The 16,181-nt window shown below is 32.4% G+C and overlaps 1 protein-coding gene across 2 annotated transcripts in view; it reads left to right on the forward strand.

Annotated features, from left to right (window-relative positions):
* Positions 1-16,181, forward strand: part of LOC132699587 (uncharacterized) — a 68,043-nt gene that overhangs the window by 38,958 nt on the left and 12,904 nt on the right. For both annotated transcript variants that reach the window (XM_060666386.1, XM_060666387.1), the window contains exons 4-7: positions 5,470-5,673; positions 7,750-8,241; positions 11,054-11,306; positions 11,979-11,999. In XM_060666386.1, coding sequence (XP_060522369.1) covers positions 5,470-5,673; positions 7,750-8,241; positions 11,054-11,306; positions 11,979-11,999 — 970 coding nt within the window. The remainder of the gene's footprint in view (positions 1-5,469; positions 5,674-7,749; positions 8,242-11,053; positions 11,307-11,978; positions 12,000-16,181) is intronic.

A 16,181-nucleotide genomic window follows, 5' to 3' on the forward strand; every position in this document is an offset into this window, starting at 1 on the left:
TGAGGTTTTATTCTGAAATATTATCAAATTTACTGATAATATGAAGATATTGGTATAATTTTAGAAATTTATGAAAATAGGCGCAGTATTTAAAATGAAAAATAAATAATGGGGGGATCTATAGAGATATAGCATTATTGTCTCATGACTCATACATTGCAAATATTTCGAAAGCTGATACATAACAGATTGTACTATATCTTAGGACAAGGTGTCAATAAAACTAAGTTCGCTTTTCGAGATAGCTTGGGTCCAAGAGAAGCAGCCGATTCAGTATATCTCGTAATGCAAAGCAATGCACAGACTAGGGAACTCTTAGGGTAAGATATCAAGGAAACAGTTCGGTTTTCGGGATAGTCTGGGTATAAGAGAAGTAGCCCATTCAGTATTTCTCGTAATGCAAACAATGCACAGACTGCGGAACTCTAGGTCTCATGAGTCAGAAGTTGAAAATATTTCTGAAGTTGATACATCACAGATTCAGTATATCTCGGAAAGCAAAACAATGCACAGACTACGGAACTATCAGGCTCATGGCTCATATCTTGATAATGTAGCAGACGCTGATACATAACAGAATGTACAAAAATTTACTACCTTCATTTCAGTATTTCTCGTAATGCAAAAAAAAGCAAAATCCCAACAATGCAGGGCATACGTTTCTAGGATTATTTTTGTCCGAGAAATTCAGCTAGTGGTTCACAGTTATCAGCATATTACAGATCAGTGTTGGACAAACTTTGATTTTTATTAATAGATTCGAAAATCATTGATTTAAAAAAATATATATTAATTTTTGTGATTTTTTTTTTAAATTTCATAAGAATGTGTATTTCCTGTATTTTTTTTGTAGCAATTACAAAAATTTTTAAAGCCATTCTAAACGATATAGTACAATATGCACACTAAGTATTCCTCAGAAAATTTCTGTCGCGGCCTGTTTTTTTCCCGATCTATAAATTATCGTTGTCGAATAGGTCTCGGGTATTTAGTTGGTGGTTTGTCAAAGGAGTTCAACTAGTGGAAAGTAGAGAGAGCATTAGGAGAAAACATTTAAATTGCTAGAAGAAAAGAAAGTAGCGGGTTTGGAAGCAATCGGATGTATTCGGATACTTTACCGCACAGCTTGAATTCTGACGGTCATCTCAGTGAATGTATTCTTGTTGTTTTGCATAAACTAACGGTCACAGAAAAAGCATAGTGTGCAAGTCACTCATTTATAAACTCGTGACTCAAATGCCGTTTACCGCACTTGTTGCTTAATATACTATATACGCTTGACAGTTCTGTAGATCTTGCTACTATATCGTTCCACCTCACGCACGACCGATTTGTCAAGTCTTCGGAAATCCGCAAAAGTCTAAGCAAAGAAAAAGAAAAAACTGACTCGACAGCTGAAAAAGAAAAGATTCATAAATAAATATCAAAGGCAATTTTTGCTAATTCGAGCTTTCGATGCATTGAAAAATTATTTTTATTATATAAATTATTAAATATAAATTAAAAAATCTATTCACTTATGTTAAGACTTGGTTATACGCCGCACAGTGATAGAAAATGCGATTCTAGGATTCCAAAAATATTAACGCTAGATAAGCATTTTTTTCGGTTATATAAATTAAGGTAGATACAAATTAACACTCAAAATGTAAATAAAAGTTGTTGCAAAAGCTGGTTTATATATTTATTTTTTTGTAATAATTATAATTACAATATGACAAACTAGTGTCCCATTTTTTACCACTGCTGTACCTATTAAGATAAATTTAACTAACAATACTGATACGAAACGTGCTGCTAGAATTATTAAATTTTACTACTATGTAAAATCTAAACATATTCTGTGTATATAAGGTAGGTAGGTACATTTTTTTTATCTACCAAGTTTAATAAAAAAAAAACAATAATTGGTCATGTTCTAACCAATAGGTAATTATTAAAATCAGTTAATTTTATCACCTGAATAACTTTACACTTCAGTTCATTTTTTGAGATAAAATCAACCGATTTTAAAAAAGATACACACACTTTAAATACACTACTATCAAGAAACAAAGTCACTGTAAAAGTTAATGTTATAAATTTATAAAGTATTTAATTATAAGAAATCAATATTACCTAAGTATAATTAATAATACAAATGGTGCAAAATGAAATATCTTTTATATCTAGTTAAATTCAGGTTCTGCTAGAAGATTGATAACTTTTGTACTAAAAACACTTTCTTTTTTTGGTGGTACAATCCTCAAACTAGATACAAGAGGGTCTGAAGAGACTAAAAAAATATTAAATAAGTCTTTGTTGCAATCATTTCTAGATATGTTCCTAGTATTATGCTCCCTATAGTACTTAACCAGCCGTCCTATAGGTAATAAAAAGTTTTCGATAACCTCTTTACTATGCATCAAGATTTTATGCACTGTAGGGGGCATTGGGTACCATTCATATAGGCTCACATAGATTTGAGCTGTTTTATAAGCATAATGGTCAAATTGCATTGAATCTATTTGATAACCGGAATTTAAAGTTTTTAATAAAATATCACATCTATAAATTAAGTTTTGGTCTACACCAGTAATTCTGGATGAAATAGCAGGGTCCGAAAAAAATCTGCTAGCTGTATTCCCATCATTCGTATTACCGAACCCCGCTTTGGGAATATCGACTAGCAAACCCTCTTCTTCCCTAAATTTGTTAATTATTTCCTGTTTCCTATGATTAAATGCGTCCTTATGAATTTTTGGCACTCGTCAAACTTTTAAATTTAATCTATACGAAATATGAATGAAACATTCAAAAAATCGTATGTACGCATGGAGAGTGGAGAGGCCTAGATTGAGTCCATCTTTATTGATAGGTAAAGATTTTATAAAATTGAGATTATTAAATTGAGCAGGTCCAGATTTGCATAGGTAACATTTTTGTGATGAGGTAGACATATAGGAATTGCAAACCTTTCTGCCTACCATAGTTTTTAATAATTCATGATACACAATATATTCTCTACTACCTACATTAATTTGAGTTGGAGACAGTTGCTTAATTTGGCTTTCGACATAAGAGATTTCTGACTTAATTACTTCTTCAGTTTCTTTAATAAACTTGAAGGCTTACAAAAACGAGTCGAGGAGATTCGTGGACCTTGCCACAATATTGTGGATTTTCCTAATTCGTTTTTAAAATTTAATTGTAAAGGTACTATTGATGTCAGTATAGTTGAATCATCCCCTTCAATTTTTTGTTTATAATTGATTTGGTTCCCACTTCCGTCAGATCCCCATTTAGTGATTAGCTTTAAAGATGTTACAGGTCCTTCAACGTTGCCGAAAGATCTTTCGAAAACTTTTTTTTGTACTTTAACTACATGAGATGTAGTATAATCTAATAATGATTGCAAAGGAACTTCAACTGATGAGTTAGTCACTAGGATTTTATTACGGTAGCATTGTTTTGTAGCCGCTAAAATTTTATCATAAGTGGGAAACAATTTTTTGAAACCTTTTTCGTTAACTAGGGCTCTTAAACCTATGTATTGGTAAATTTGAAGCTAACAAAAAAGGCAAGGGCCTCATCTGCAGAAAATGATACATTATCTAAGCGCGCATTGCGAACTTGTTCCATCTTCTTTAAACAAGTTGCTTTTTTCGGCGAAAATCTTATTTTCTGAAGAAGTGCCGCGGCATGACGTTTTCCTGCTGCCCGTAACTTCATTGCAGTGGCAAAGCAAAGTTCCTCTTCTGATTTCTACGCCAGTTCAGCTTCAACCCTCCTGCGTTTAGTCTGTCGACTTCCTTCAGCGAATGATAATTTCGGACGACCCACATTTACCGGATTAATGGTTCTTAATGGTGGTCTTGGTCCTGATTTTAAAATTTCTTCCAAAAGCCATTTTTCATGTATACGCTTGAACTTTGTTAAATAACGTATCGATTTTTTCCACTTTTCATGCAGTTTTTTGGTAAAATTATCAATAATCTTGAAAACCAAATTCTTATCCTGGGCTAAAAGATTCTCACCCCCAATAATATGTATAGTATAATCAAAAAGTATTTGTTGGCTCTCACGTTTTCTAGGGTGTAAAGGGCCCTTTGATTTTAAAACTTCGAATAAATCGATACGCCTAATCGTCGCGGATTTGTCTGTAAAAATACAAATTGTAGAAGGGGAAGGGGTGCGTGGTGGTAAAAGTGTTTTGAAAGGAAAGAAACTAGGCAAGAAGGTGATGTTAATATCTAGCAGTCGCAAATAGTCGCAAAAAAGTTCTACTCTGCTATACAACAATGCTACCGCATTTAGACTTTAATTTTCAATGTAAACTTAACTGAGCGGCATAAAAACTCTTTTTCACTAAATATCATAAATATATGTAAAACATACACTACATACCTCCAGAAATATGCAGCATTTTTTGACGGTTCTAAAACTCACAACACGTTATTTGTCAGAGTAATTAATACGGTAAACAAAACAGATATCATAATTTCGTTAATCGGCGCATTAAATGTCGCGACTTGTTAGAGCGTGTAGCTTTTGTTTCTCGTCTAGGGCGACTAAGATTATTGTGTTATTGTTAATTAGGTATCTCTAAAGTATGCTAAAGGGTTAAGAAAGAAATTTGAGTCATTAAGAAATTTGAATTTTGGAACTTCAGATTTGCATTTTCTATCACAGTGCGCCGCCATCAAGAAAAACGTTATCAACAATATCAAACATTTACAATATATTTTCGAGATTGTTGTAGAATTACCTTTATCAAAAATACAAAACAATTAGGATCGACTTAAGCAGACACTCATATTGACCCCTCAAAAGCCAAAATATGTAGAAAAGAATTTTACTTTAGAAACAATTACTAATTTATATGGAAACACTAGACTTCTGTAATAAGTTGCAATAAAGTTGAATGCCCGTAGTTGCCAATTTAAAAAAAAAAACATGTTTTCGGACGAAATAGTAAAAAACTTAAATGGAATATAGTGAACAGATCACAGAATACAGAACAGAACATCGCAAAAAGATGAGCCAGAAATTGCGAAACGGCTACCAATAATAAAGCAATTCTTGTGCGCAACTGCTTCCTCAGCGTCAGTATAAATAACTTTCAGCACTCTTGGTTTTATACACTCAGATATAAGGATCAGAATGACGATAGAAAAAGGGGAAAATTTGGATTTTTGTTCAAACTATACAAAGAAAATACAGAAGAATAAAATGTATATTATTATGTTATTTGTCTTTTTTTTTAATAGTTGTGTTTTACTTTTTATTTGTGATAATATTTTTACGTTGCGCTTTTTGTGTTCGTCTCAATAAAAAAAGATTTTAAAAAATAGGAGTTTCATCGGGCGATTTGAATAATGATTTTAATCATGATTTAAATCACTTGATTCAAATCAGCTCAACCCTGTTGACGAATCATCACCACTAGAACATGAATTACTGTTACGCTGCTGTTTTCGTTTTTTACAGGCTCCCCGTATATTAAACAAAGAGTTCAATTACCGAACTAGCGAGGATTCGGATATACAGCCCGAGCCCGCCGATTTGTCAAACAAAAGGGCGGAAAACTTAACGTGCGTGCCAGAATTCGATTACGTTAGAGACGATACTGATGCACACTCTATATCTAGCAACAGTTCCGACCCCGATAGGCTGGAGGTCGACATGTCACAGGTAATAATATTTTTTCTCGGAAAGTCCATTTACTAAAGATTTGAACGTGAATTTCACATAACAGAAACAGATACAAGATCAGTTAAAAGGTACAGCTATCTGAGCTATGGGATAGCTTGCCGGTAGTTGTAATGTAAAAATATAACAAAAAACCTTTATGTAGGCTTGATATTAAGCCCACATAAAGGTTCGTAAATATTCTTAATAACAACTTAAATTCCCAAAAACTCTAAATATACCGACTGGCCTAGTAAGGGCAACTTGATACGGTATGGGCGAATTGGATGTTGATAAACATTTGATGGTTTTTACTCTGTATAAATTAAGTGATGGAGGTGCTCTAACATAAATAAATAAATCTGGATTACTCCAAAACGGATGTTATTATAAAAATAAAATTCTATGCACGAATTTATCCTCGCGTATTTAATACGATTGCACTAATTTCAGCTTTTGAAAATTTGGCTACAGCATGTCAGATACGATCAACCATATATTCAGAGGTAGCAGGGCGAGTTTGATAAGCAATATCTTTTATTGTACCTCGTAGTTAAAAGTATAGAACAGTAACATCTGAAGATCTGACAGGCCACGGAAACAAACTGCCCCTTCCTATCCAACAGTTTGGATAAGTCAGGTGTAAAAAATTCTGGATTTGAATGAACGACTAAATACCATTCTACTAAAATGTCTTCTGTGGGGGTAATAAGATAATAAAATAATAATAATAAGAGACATTCTGAATGCAATAGACACAATAACATTAAGAAAACTCAAAAATTTGATAAATTTAAACTGTGACTATTTAAAACGGTAGGTAATATGGTGTTTTGGAAGATCTGTCAAATTTCACAACTTACTAAAGAATGAAAACTATTTCAATAATATCTGGCGGCAACAAAAAGTTTTTGTAACAATATCGATAATTAGAAAAAAATCATTTCTGTCAAATAGATACTTTTTTTTTCAAAGAAACTTCCACAGGTTATTGTAATACTATTTTCAAATCTTCTCGATTCCTCCTGCGTTGGTTGTTTATAAATCCAACATGCTAACGTTTCGCCAATCATTCTGTTGGCTTTTTCGGAGTTTAACTGAAACTGGCTCGTGTACTTGTATGTCTATATTGTTAGAAAGGGGCGGAGCCAAAGAAAGGCATGAATCTTGGCTCGGATGACTGATTCCCATTAGACCTGGGTTGCGGTTAAGATTGCTTGGTTGCGTTTAAATTTCTATAGATTCTCTGATTTATCGATGATAGATGCAAGAATTTTAGTTTTATCGAATAAGATCTGATATCTGGTTTTGTGATTGTCTTCAGCAACTGCTGATAAGTTTATTCCTGGAAGTCTCAAGGTTCTTTCATGTTATTTGAGCTTAGTTTTTATATTTGGTCTCTCTAATGTATTCTTTACCGCATAGAAATGGAATTCTGTAGAGTTTTGTCTTGTCGGATAAGTGGTAAATTTGATATGTGACTTATTGTCTTTGGAAGGTATACCTATAATGAGGAAATTATTAGAGAGAATAGCAGATGTAAGGTGTTTTAATTCTTGGTTCAGTGACTTGCGTTGAGATAGTTTTACTGCTCTGTAAAGAAAAGAGTTGGTAATCGATGATTTTTGGGCCGGATGGTGATGTGACAATGCAATGAGGTATGGTAGTTTTTCTCTAAACAGAATGACCCAATGTTAGGTCTGATTTTCGATTGATAAGGTGGTCTAAGATTATTATTAGTTTCTGTAAGATTATCTGGAATCTTTTCCTGATATTCATTTGTGTTCATGACCACCGTAGCATTTCCCTTATCTGCTTTTATCTGAATCTTAACCGCTATTCAGGTGTTTATCTGTCACCAATATGGGAATTAGTCATCCTACACAATGTTCATGGCCCTCCTTTAGCTCCGCCCTCTCAAACAATATATAAGCAGGTACAGAGTAAAATGCAAGCCAGTTTCAGTTATGCTCTGAAGAAGCAAACAAGATGATTCGAGACACGCCACCAAAAAGTAAAGGACAGATTGACACAGATTAAAAGTTACTAGTACTATAACAGGTGCATTATTCGTCTCAGGCCACGGACGACCATAATTCCAACTCTACGACCCATAGCGCCCCATCGCCCGTCTACGAGAACTCGAGCGGCGACTTACCCAACGCGGCCGAGTGGCGACACACTCTCCATTGCCAAAACAACGGACTATCCAACTCGAACGAGGTGGCCGATTTGTCTGGGGACGCTTCCCAACTCCTCAGGAAGCTCATAACCTGTCGCAAACTGGGCATGAGCGTCACGTCTACGTCGGAGGGCGGGGCGTCGCCTCACGTCCTCAACTACTCCCTGTTTCAGAGCAGGATGCCGGTATCTTCTCTGCACGGGGGTCTCGGCATATCGGAGAAAGAGAAAAGCTCGGGTAGGAGGAAGCAGAGCTATCCAACGAAGGCTAATAACGGACAGGAAGCGGGAGAAAAAAATAAGGACGACGACTATGGCGGGGGTGGGGGAAATCCGGATTTCACTGGCAATAATCCGTGGTGTAACGTCGGAGGCAATAATAAGGCGAAGGTATGTATAGTCATCATGTTGACTTTCGACGGATCCTCCCCAATAAAACTTTAACTATGTTATTACCTATTGTAAAGCCATGTATATATATATATATATATATATATATATATATATATATATATATATATATATATATATATATATATATATATATATATATATATATAACACTGTTCGAAGTGTTTTCGGAGCGCGAGCATTGAAGATGCCAAGTGAGATTTTGGCGAAACGTCTGCAGGATTCCAGTCGGATGCAGGATTTGCAGGATTCCAGTCGGATGCAGGATTCCAGTCGGAGTTCAACGAGCGAACGGATGATATCCCGGAATATAGTGTCATCATATTTTTCCATCCGTGAATCAATACGTGAGAATATATATATATATATATATATATATATATATATATATATATATATATATATATATATATATATATATATATATATATATATGTATATATATATATATATATATATATATATATATATATATATATATATATATATATATATATATATATATATATATATATATATATATATATATATATATATATATATATATATATATATATATATATATATATATATATATATATATATATATATATATATATATATATATATATATATATATATATATATATATATATATATATATATATTATATATATATATATATATATAGTATATATATATATATATATATATATATATATATATATATATATATATATATATATATATATATATATATATATATGTATATATATATATATATATATATATATATATATATATATATATATATATATATATATATATATATATATATATATATATATATATATATATATATATATATATATATATATATATATATATATATATATATATATATATATATATATATATTATATATATATATATATATATATATATATATATATATATATATATATATATATATATATATATATATATATATATATATATATATATATGATGATGACACTATACTCCGGGATATCATCCGTTCGCTTGTTGAACTCCGACTGGAATCCTGCAGACGTTTCGCCAAAATCTCACTTGGCATCTTCAATGCTCGCGCTTCGAAGTGTTCCAAGTGTTCCAACATATTTTTACGGAAACGCTCTCATTTTATTTACTGGTATATGAAAACAAAGAAAGAAATGAAACGCGGCTAGGACGTAAGCTATCTAAGCAGTTTGCTGCTCATCGCGAGGAAATTTCATTCTTCTTCGTTCGTTCTAGTGAAAAAAACGTTAAAAATGAAACCACCCAGACCCCCAATAACAAATTGTCAGTATCATTAGTAATGTTGATTACGGTCTCGTTTCATAACTATTATTGTTAATATGAAAGAAAAAGACTATGAGCATATTTGCGTATATTTTATTTATTTAACCATGGTCATAACAATGTAGAAACAAAATAGATCTGATTATGTATTTCGCTTTTCTATGCAAAATTGATGAATTTGAGTTATTTATTTTTTATCTTTGGTCCACTAATCGTTGAGTTTCTTTAATGCCGCTCTTTCTGTGGCAATGATTGGATCTGATTTTATCCTTTCTGGGTGAATCATTATTATTACTAAGGTTATTTTTTTTTATTTACGAAGTTTTAGTGTTACTGTGACTGAAAATGTCGCCTTCATATACTCGTACAACGATTTTCTTACACCACATCTCAAAAACTACACTTGAGTGCGTAGAAATCATCTATAAATCATCTATTTGTAACCTTTAGACTTTAATTACATTTTTTTCAGAAAAAAGTTATTAGATCAAAAGAGAAATATGCTGTTTGAAATGCAATTTAATATGCTTTAATACGAATTTAAATTAATTTAAATTTATTTTGGCTTCTTAAGTTTCGCAAAGTAAAATAACTGCAAGAAATAGGCTTTTTGACAATTAACGCCTTAACACAAAGTTTGTACTAATGACCATGACCTCCTCTTGCCCTAATAACATCTCTTACACAAATAGACGTAGGTCTAATCAAGTTCGCTATTGTTTCTTGTGGAACGTTAAGTCACTTCCTCCACTGTCATAATAAACTCTGAATTCTTCGTTTTAACTCATCCCGTAAATATCCCATAATATTCTGGTCTCATCTGAAAACAGAACAGGCCTCCATTGTTCCAGTGTCCAATTCAGATGGTCTCGTTAAAAGCGTAGGCGGGCTTGTCGATGGGCTGGAGTAATTTTTCAACCAATTACAGGTATTTTTGGAGTCAGGTTATTTTGGGGCAGTCTTCTTTTCACTGTCCACTGACTAATAGCCACTCTTCGTACTTGACGATTTTTTATTATCGTATACACAATAAAACGGTCATCACGAGCCGTTGTAAAGCGTCTTCTGCCAGTTCCAGCATCAAAGCATCCAGTCTACTCATAACGTCGCCACGTGTCACATCCAATTGTCAATAATTTGGGCAGCTTTTTGCAGTGTAGTATGCATCACTTAAACACTAACCAAATTATTAAAAACGAATAATATAAAAAGTTCAGTTGCCAAGGCAGCTAATTTAAGTCTTTGACAAGTTTGTTGCTGTCGTAATAACTACATAAGCACATCTCATTTGTTTAAACGTTGCTACGCATATATGAAAGATCAGCACTCTTGGAAAATTTAGGCCTATGTTAAAACATATTAAATTGTCTTTTAAACAGCATATTTCTTTTTTTGCTCTGCGGAACAGTTTCTCAAAATAATGTAGTTAATGTAACTGATGGTTGTTTTGGATCTTAGGCACCAAAAACGGGCGTTGCTTTTTCAGAGCGTCGGTACGATGTCACGTCGTATGCCAGTGGCGTGCACGAATTGTGGTACGCAAACCACCACGATATGGAGGAGGAATCTCAGAGGCGAAATGGTTTGCAACGCGTGCGGGTTGTATTTCAAGCTGCACGGCATCGACAGGCCGATAACGATGCGCAGAGACACAATACACACGAGAAGAAGGCGACCTAGAGGAGAAGGAAAGAGGCACAGACACGAAACCGGCGCACTGGTTATGCCTGCACGCAAGGGTGAGTTGTTTAGTATGCGTTGAGTATATTTTCTATTTTTTTATGAAGGTTTTAAAATTTAAGGCCACCAGAGTAAGCCAACGATGGAGTTGAAACATTATTAAGAAAAAAAATAATTAGTTCACCTAAAGACATAATCTTAACAGAAATAAATAAATGAACTTACGAGAAATGAATGAGCTCACGGTCAATATTTTGAAATTTACATTTCAAGTAAGAAATTATTATAATAATAAATTACAGTAAATTATAAGTAAATTTATTTATTTATTGACTGAGTGTTCCAACTTTGAGCATCACCTAAAATTTGCTTTTTTAATTATTAAAAAACAATTATACGACGTATAGGGTGGTCGGTTTATTATTATCTCAGAACTTATAAAAAATACCAAAAACCTGTGTATAACATTATTATTAAATTATTAATTAAGAAATAAGTGTTTCAAGTTTGAGCAACACCTAAAATTTAATTTTTTAATTATTAAGAAAGAACAACACGATGTGGTCGGTTTATTATCTAACCTAGAAAAAAATACCAAAAAACCTCATCCTATATCTAAATAAGAAATTGTTGCATATGCCATTATTCCAAATAAATGACATTGTCATTGTCATTTTAGTTTGCTAGTTATATTTTTTGCTCTATAACTAACTAGTCTTCTTCATTTACAGTTGCCGAAAGGACCTACCTAGGTAAGTCATTGTCACTGTATCATCAACATTAACAAAGATAAGAAATGGTATTTCTTCTTATTTTTGTTAAAATTTGGTAAACACAAAAAACCAATTCAGGTAATATTTGACATGTCCGATGATTATTTCGGTAGTGCATTTATTATACTCTCCCTTTAAAAAATAGTAGAAATAATTATTAGAAAGGAAAGTAATAATACAAAGGAAATTTGACTTACATTTCTAGGCTGGCCGCCCGTAACAAAAAAATTTAATAAATTTTTACAGGCTGCCATTGATAACACACATACGTGCGATCCAGCCTAGAACGATAGATAGATGGTTTTCAAAATCTTTGTTATGTGTTAATACATATTATTGCAATATTGCAATTAATTAACCAAATAAAGTTGGTTTTCTGGACAAATTACTAAACGTCCAAATATAAGACCAGATTACACAACTCGTTAACTGCTTATTATTAGACGATATTCCCAAGTTGCAGAAGTAAAAAATAATGTAAGTAGCATTTGCCCTAGAGCACTGCAAATGTATAAAAAAAATAATTGAATATTTTATCAATCATGCAGTTAAATGGGACAGTTAACAAGCTTTAGTGAAAAGTGCCTAAATGTTCTTTAAAATACTAAAAAATAGTTAAAAAATACCTCGACATAACATCGTATAACACAGTTTTCCAAGTCGATAGGATATTTAATTTTTTATTTTGGAAGGATTTCAATTGTTATTTGCGAATCAAGCACGCACCTGGGATGGAGTAAAATCGACCATTACTGGAGAATATTGTGTTATTTCTTTACTATACATATGTTCTCGAAGTTAATATTTGGTGCACATAATGAGGGGTTTTAGTATTAATTGAACTGAGTTGGCTTTTACTTGATGAAAATCCATTTATAAAAAAAAATAAGAAGTAAGTATTACTTTGGGTCCATTTAATATTTATAAACTAGTTCACTGGCGAAGATCCTGGTCACGAATACCATAATTTTAAGAAAAATAAATAATTTTACAAAGAAACTTCCACAGGCTACTGTAATACTTTTTACAAAACTTCTGAATTCCTCCTGCGTCGGTTTTTGCTGAGTCGAACTTGCTGACATTTCGCCAATTATCCTGTTAGCTTGTTCGGATCTTAAGGAGGGACATAAACATTGTGTCGGATTCCCAAAATGATGACATGTAATTACCTGAGTCGCGGTTAAGTTCATGTTTTTTGAGCCTAATTCATATTTTTCCTCCGGTCTCTCCAATATACTATTTGCGGCACATGCATGGAATGCTCTAAGCATCTCAAACGGAATTTTGTCTTTGACGGATCGAAGATGTTGAGAGATTTTTGGACAAGTTATATTTCTTAAAAACTTTTGAACTGGTCAGTGCTGTTTTGAATCTAAGTCCAAAGCCACACTTGTTGTCCTCCCTTTCATCCAAAACTACATATCAAACGTTCTTAAAATATCATGTCAGAACCAGTAAATGTGGTTCGTCCAAAAACCTCTAAAAATTCCGTTTGAGGTGCATATGCTGCACATAAACTCATTAACATTTGCCGAACACAATTATGAAATGGCACATAAAATTTTGTTTAAGAAGCCAAGAGGCCAAACTTGACCAAGTTCGATTTGACAACAACCAACCCAGGAAGAATTCAGAAGTTTTGTAAATAGTAAAAATAAATAATGTGGGTCAGCATTATATATTTTAATGTTATCTAACTAATTAAAATTAAAATACCCACAATAAACTATTAAAACCTTTTATTATGTGTACCAAATATCACCGAAATATCGTTTTCGGAAGCGATAACAGCGAAATTCCAAAAAATTATAACCACATTTTGGTCTTAAACTTGAGAATTATTCTCGTTTCTTTAAGGAGGTTAGGAACACTCGCAAAGTAACGTTTCTTATTTAAAAAATGTAATTGTAATAGGTCTGTGTTTGGAATATAACAAAGATAACAAGCCTTATTGCACTGCATCCAAATAAAAAAGTGAAATATTTAACGGACTCGGAAAACTCGAGTCGTAAGTATGTTTTTAAGATAATCTCATAAGAATTTTAATTATTGAATTTAAAATTTAAAGATTAATCTAGTTACTATTTACGAAACTTTTGGATTCCTTGATTTGAGTTGCCAACAGGAAAATTGGCGAAATCTCAACAATAACTTTAATGCACTATGATTTTTGGTACGCTTTGTATATAAATGGTATTATAATTTAAATATAGGTAATACTAAATCTATTCATTAAACTCTATCACTTTTGTACTAAATGCTTTTGTTAAAATTTAAAATAAAAAAGTTTGTTTTGGTTGATTGTTGGGTTAGTTGGGGGGTAATATTTATAATGCATCATCCCATAAACGACAGGGACATTATGTTAAGTATATCAGTAGAAACAGAATCTTTCCTATTTCATATTCCTTACAAATTTGTCAATGAAGCCAAATCTGTGATCCAGAACAGTGATATTTGTCAAATGTCAAAAATACAACGACCTTTTTTTCTCTCTGTACAGACGTTTCTAGGAAAGCGCCATCCAAAATAAAATATAGGTTTTAGTTGTCTTACAATTAGACATTAGACAACTTGAGTAATTCAAAGTTTCTGACAAGTCTTTCACCGTGTGTTCAATTTATCTTTATAACAGTTTAATTGGTTGTAACTTTTTTGTTTTTAGAGATATCAAGGTTAACAAAAAAACAAAATGTAGGGTTATTAGCCAAGTTAGTTCCAAGTGACCTATAAAAGAAAACATTACCAATTTTCTGACATTAAGCCTACATCATATTTTTAATGTGTTTAATAGAGTATCTTATTCTGATGTAACACACTTTTTTGACAAAGCGGCAAAAATAGGAAATTTTTGATATAATTCCAAAGAGTGCCGTGAATGAGTGCAACAACAATAATTATTTACAAATTATAGTAGAACAAAAACACTAAAAATGACAAGACACACTAAAGTAAAAAATTGTTTAACTATTGCAAATACTGCTGCATTTGACCACACTTTAATTGTATGATGTCTTGCATTTAGTTATGTTTCTGGATTGTCTCTTAACAGATTGATTGCCTAGTTAACTTAATATCAAGTATTTTGTCTACGACAACCCTTTCTTGTAGTGAACGAACTTTCATCAGTCCATAAAATGTTTTTCAGAAAAATATTATTCTTATTATGTCTATTTAAAAAATCCAAACAAAACTGCAACCTCCTTTGATATTGTTCTGCACTTAGTTTTTGAGTTTTTTAAATTAAAATGCGTTATATTAATATTCTTTCAAAACTGAGTGGATTGTCTGTCCCCTGTCTTTACATACTCCAGTAATAGACGAAACTGGATGTCCTTCATAGAGTCCTAATATGTTTGGTTTATTTTCTTTATTGGAAACATTGTTTTTCTACTCCCGTCTGTAAAATGCCTAATTACCCAGCGATCTAACGTGCGGGAAGCGTCACTTTACCACGTCAGTTTCGTTTCCCATGAATCTGAGTCACTTCGGACATTTCCGAGATTTTACCGCACGGATTTGGGAGCAATCGAATGTTTTCAAAGATATTTCTTACGTTTTGAATTTTAACGTTTGTCAATTCTGGCGGTCATATCAGTGAATGTATTCATGTTGTTTTGCGAAGATGTGCCCAAAAACTGACGGTCGTAGAAAAAGTATAGTATTCAACACGTTCGGTAAACTTTTACATTTACCGCACTTGCTGCATAATATACTATTCCTGCATACCTTTTTAGCATTTAATACGTTACCGTTTTCTGCAAATTGCTTTGCCAGCCTTGGAAATATCTGTTGTGAAGGAGCGCTCTGGATAAAGTCTAATATACTGCGGTTAACTTTTATTATTCAGAAAGTATACTTGAAGCATACCACTCCATAAACATATTTTTAATTGTCAGTCAGGGCACTTTTTCAAGTTATATAATTTTTTTTATTTTTGCCCATTTGTCAAAAACAAGTGGACTAAAACATAAAGTGTGTTACATCATAGTAATCGGAATAAGATATTAAACGCATGTATAATATACAGGGTGTTCCGTTTAAAAAAATATGACGTAGGCTTATATGTCAGAAGATTGATTTTATATGTCACTTGGAAAAAAACTTGGCTACGAACCCTAAATTTTTTTTTGTTTATCTTGATTTCTCCAAAAACAAAAA

This window comes from Cylas formicarius, unplaced genomic scaffold (assembly GCF_029955315.1).
Source record: "Cylas formicarius isolate icCylForm1 unplaced genomic scaffold, icCylForm1.1 PGA_scaffold_3__17_contigs__length_32017465, whole genome shotgun sequence".
NCBI lineage: Eukaryota > Metazoa > Arthropoda > Insecta > Coleoptera > Brentidae > Cylas > Cylas formicarius.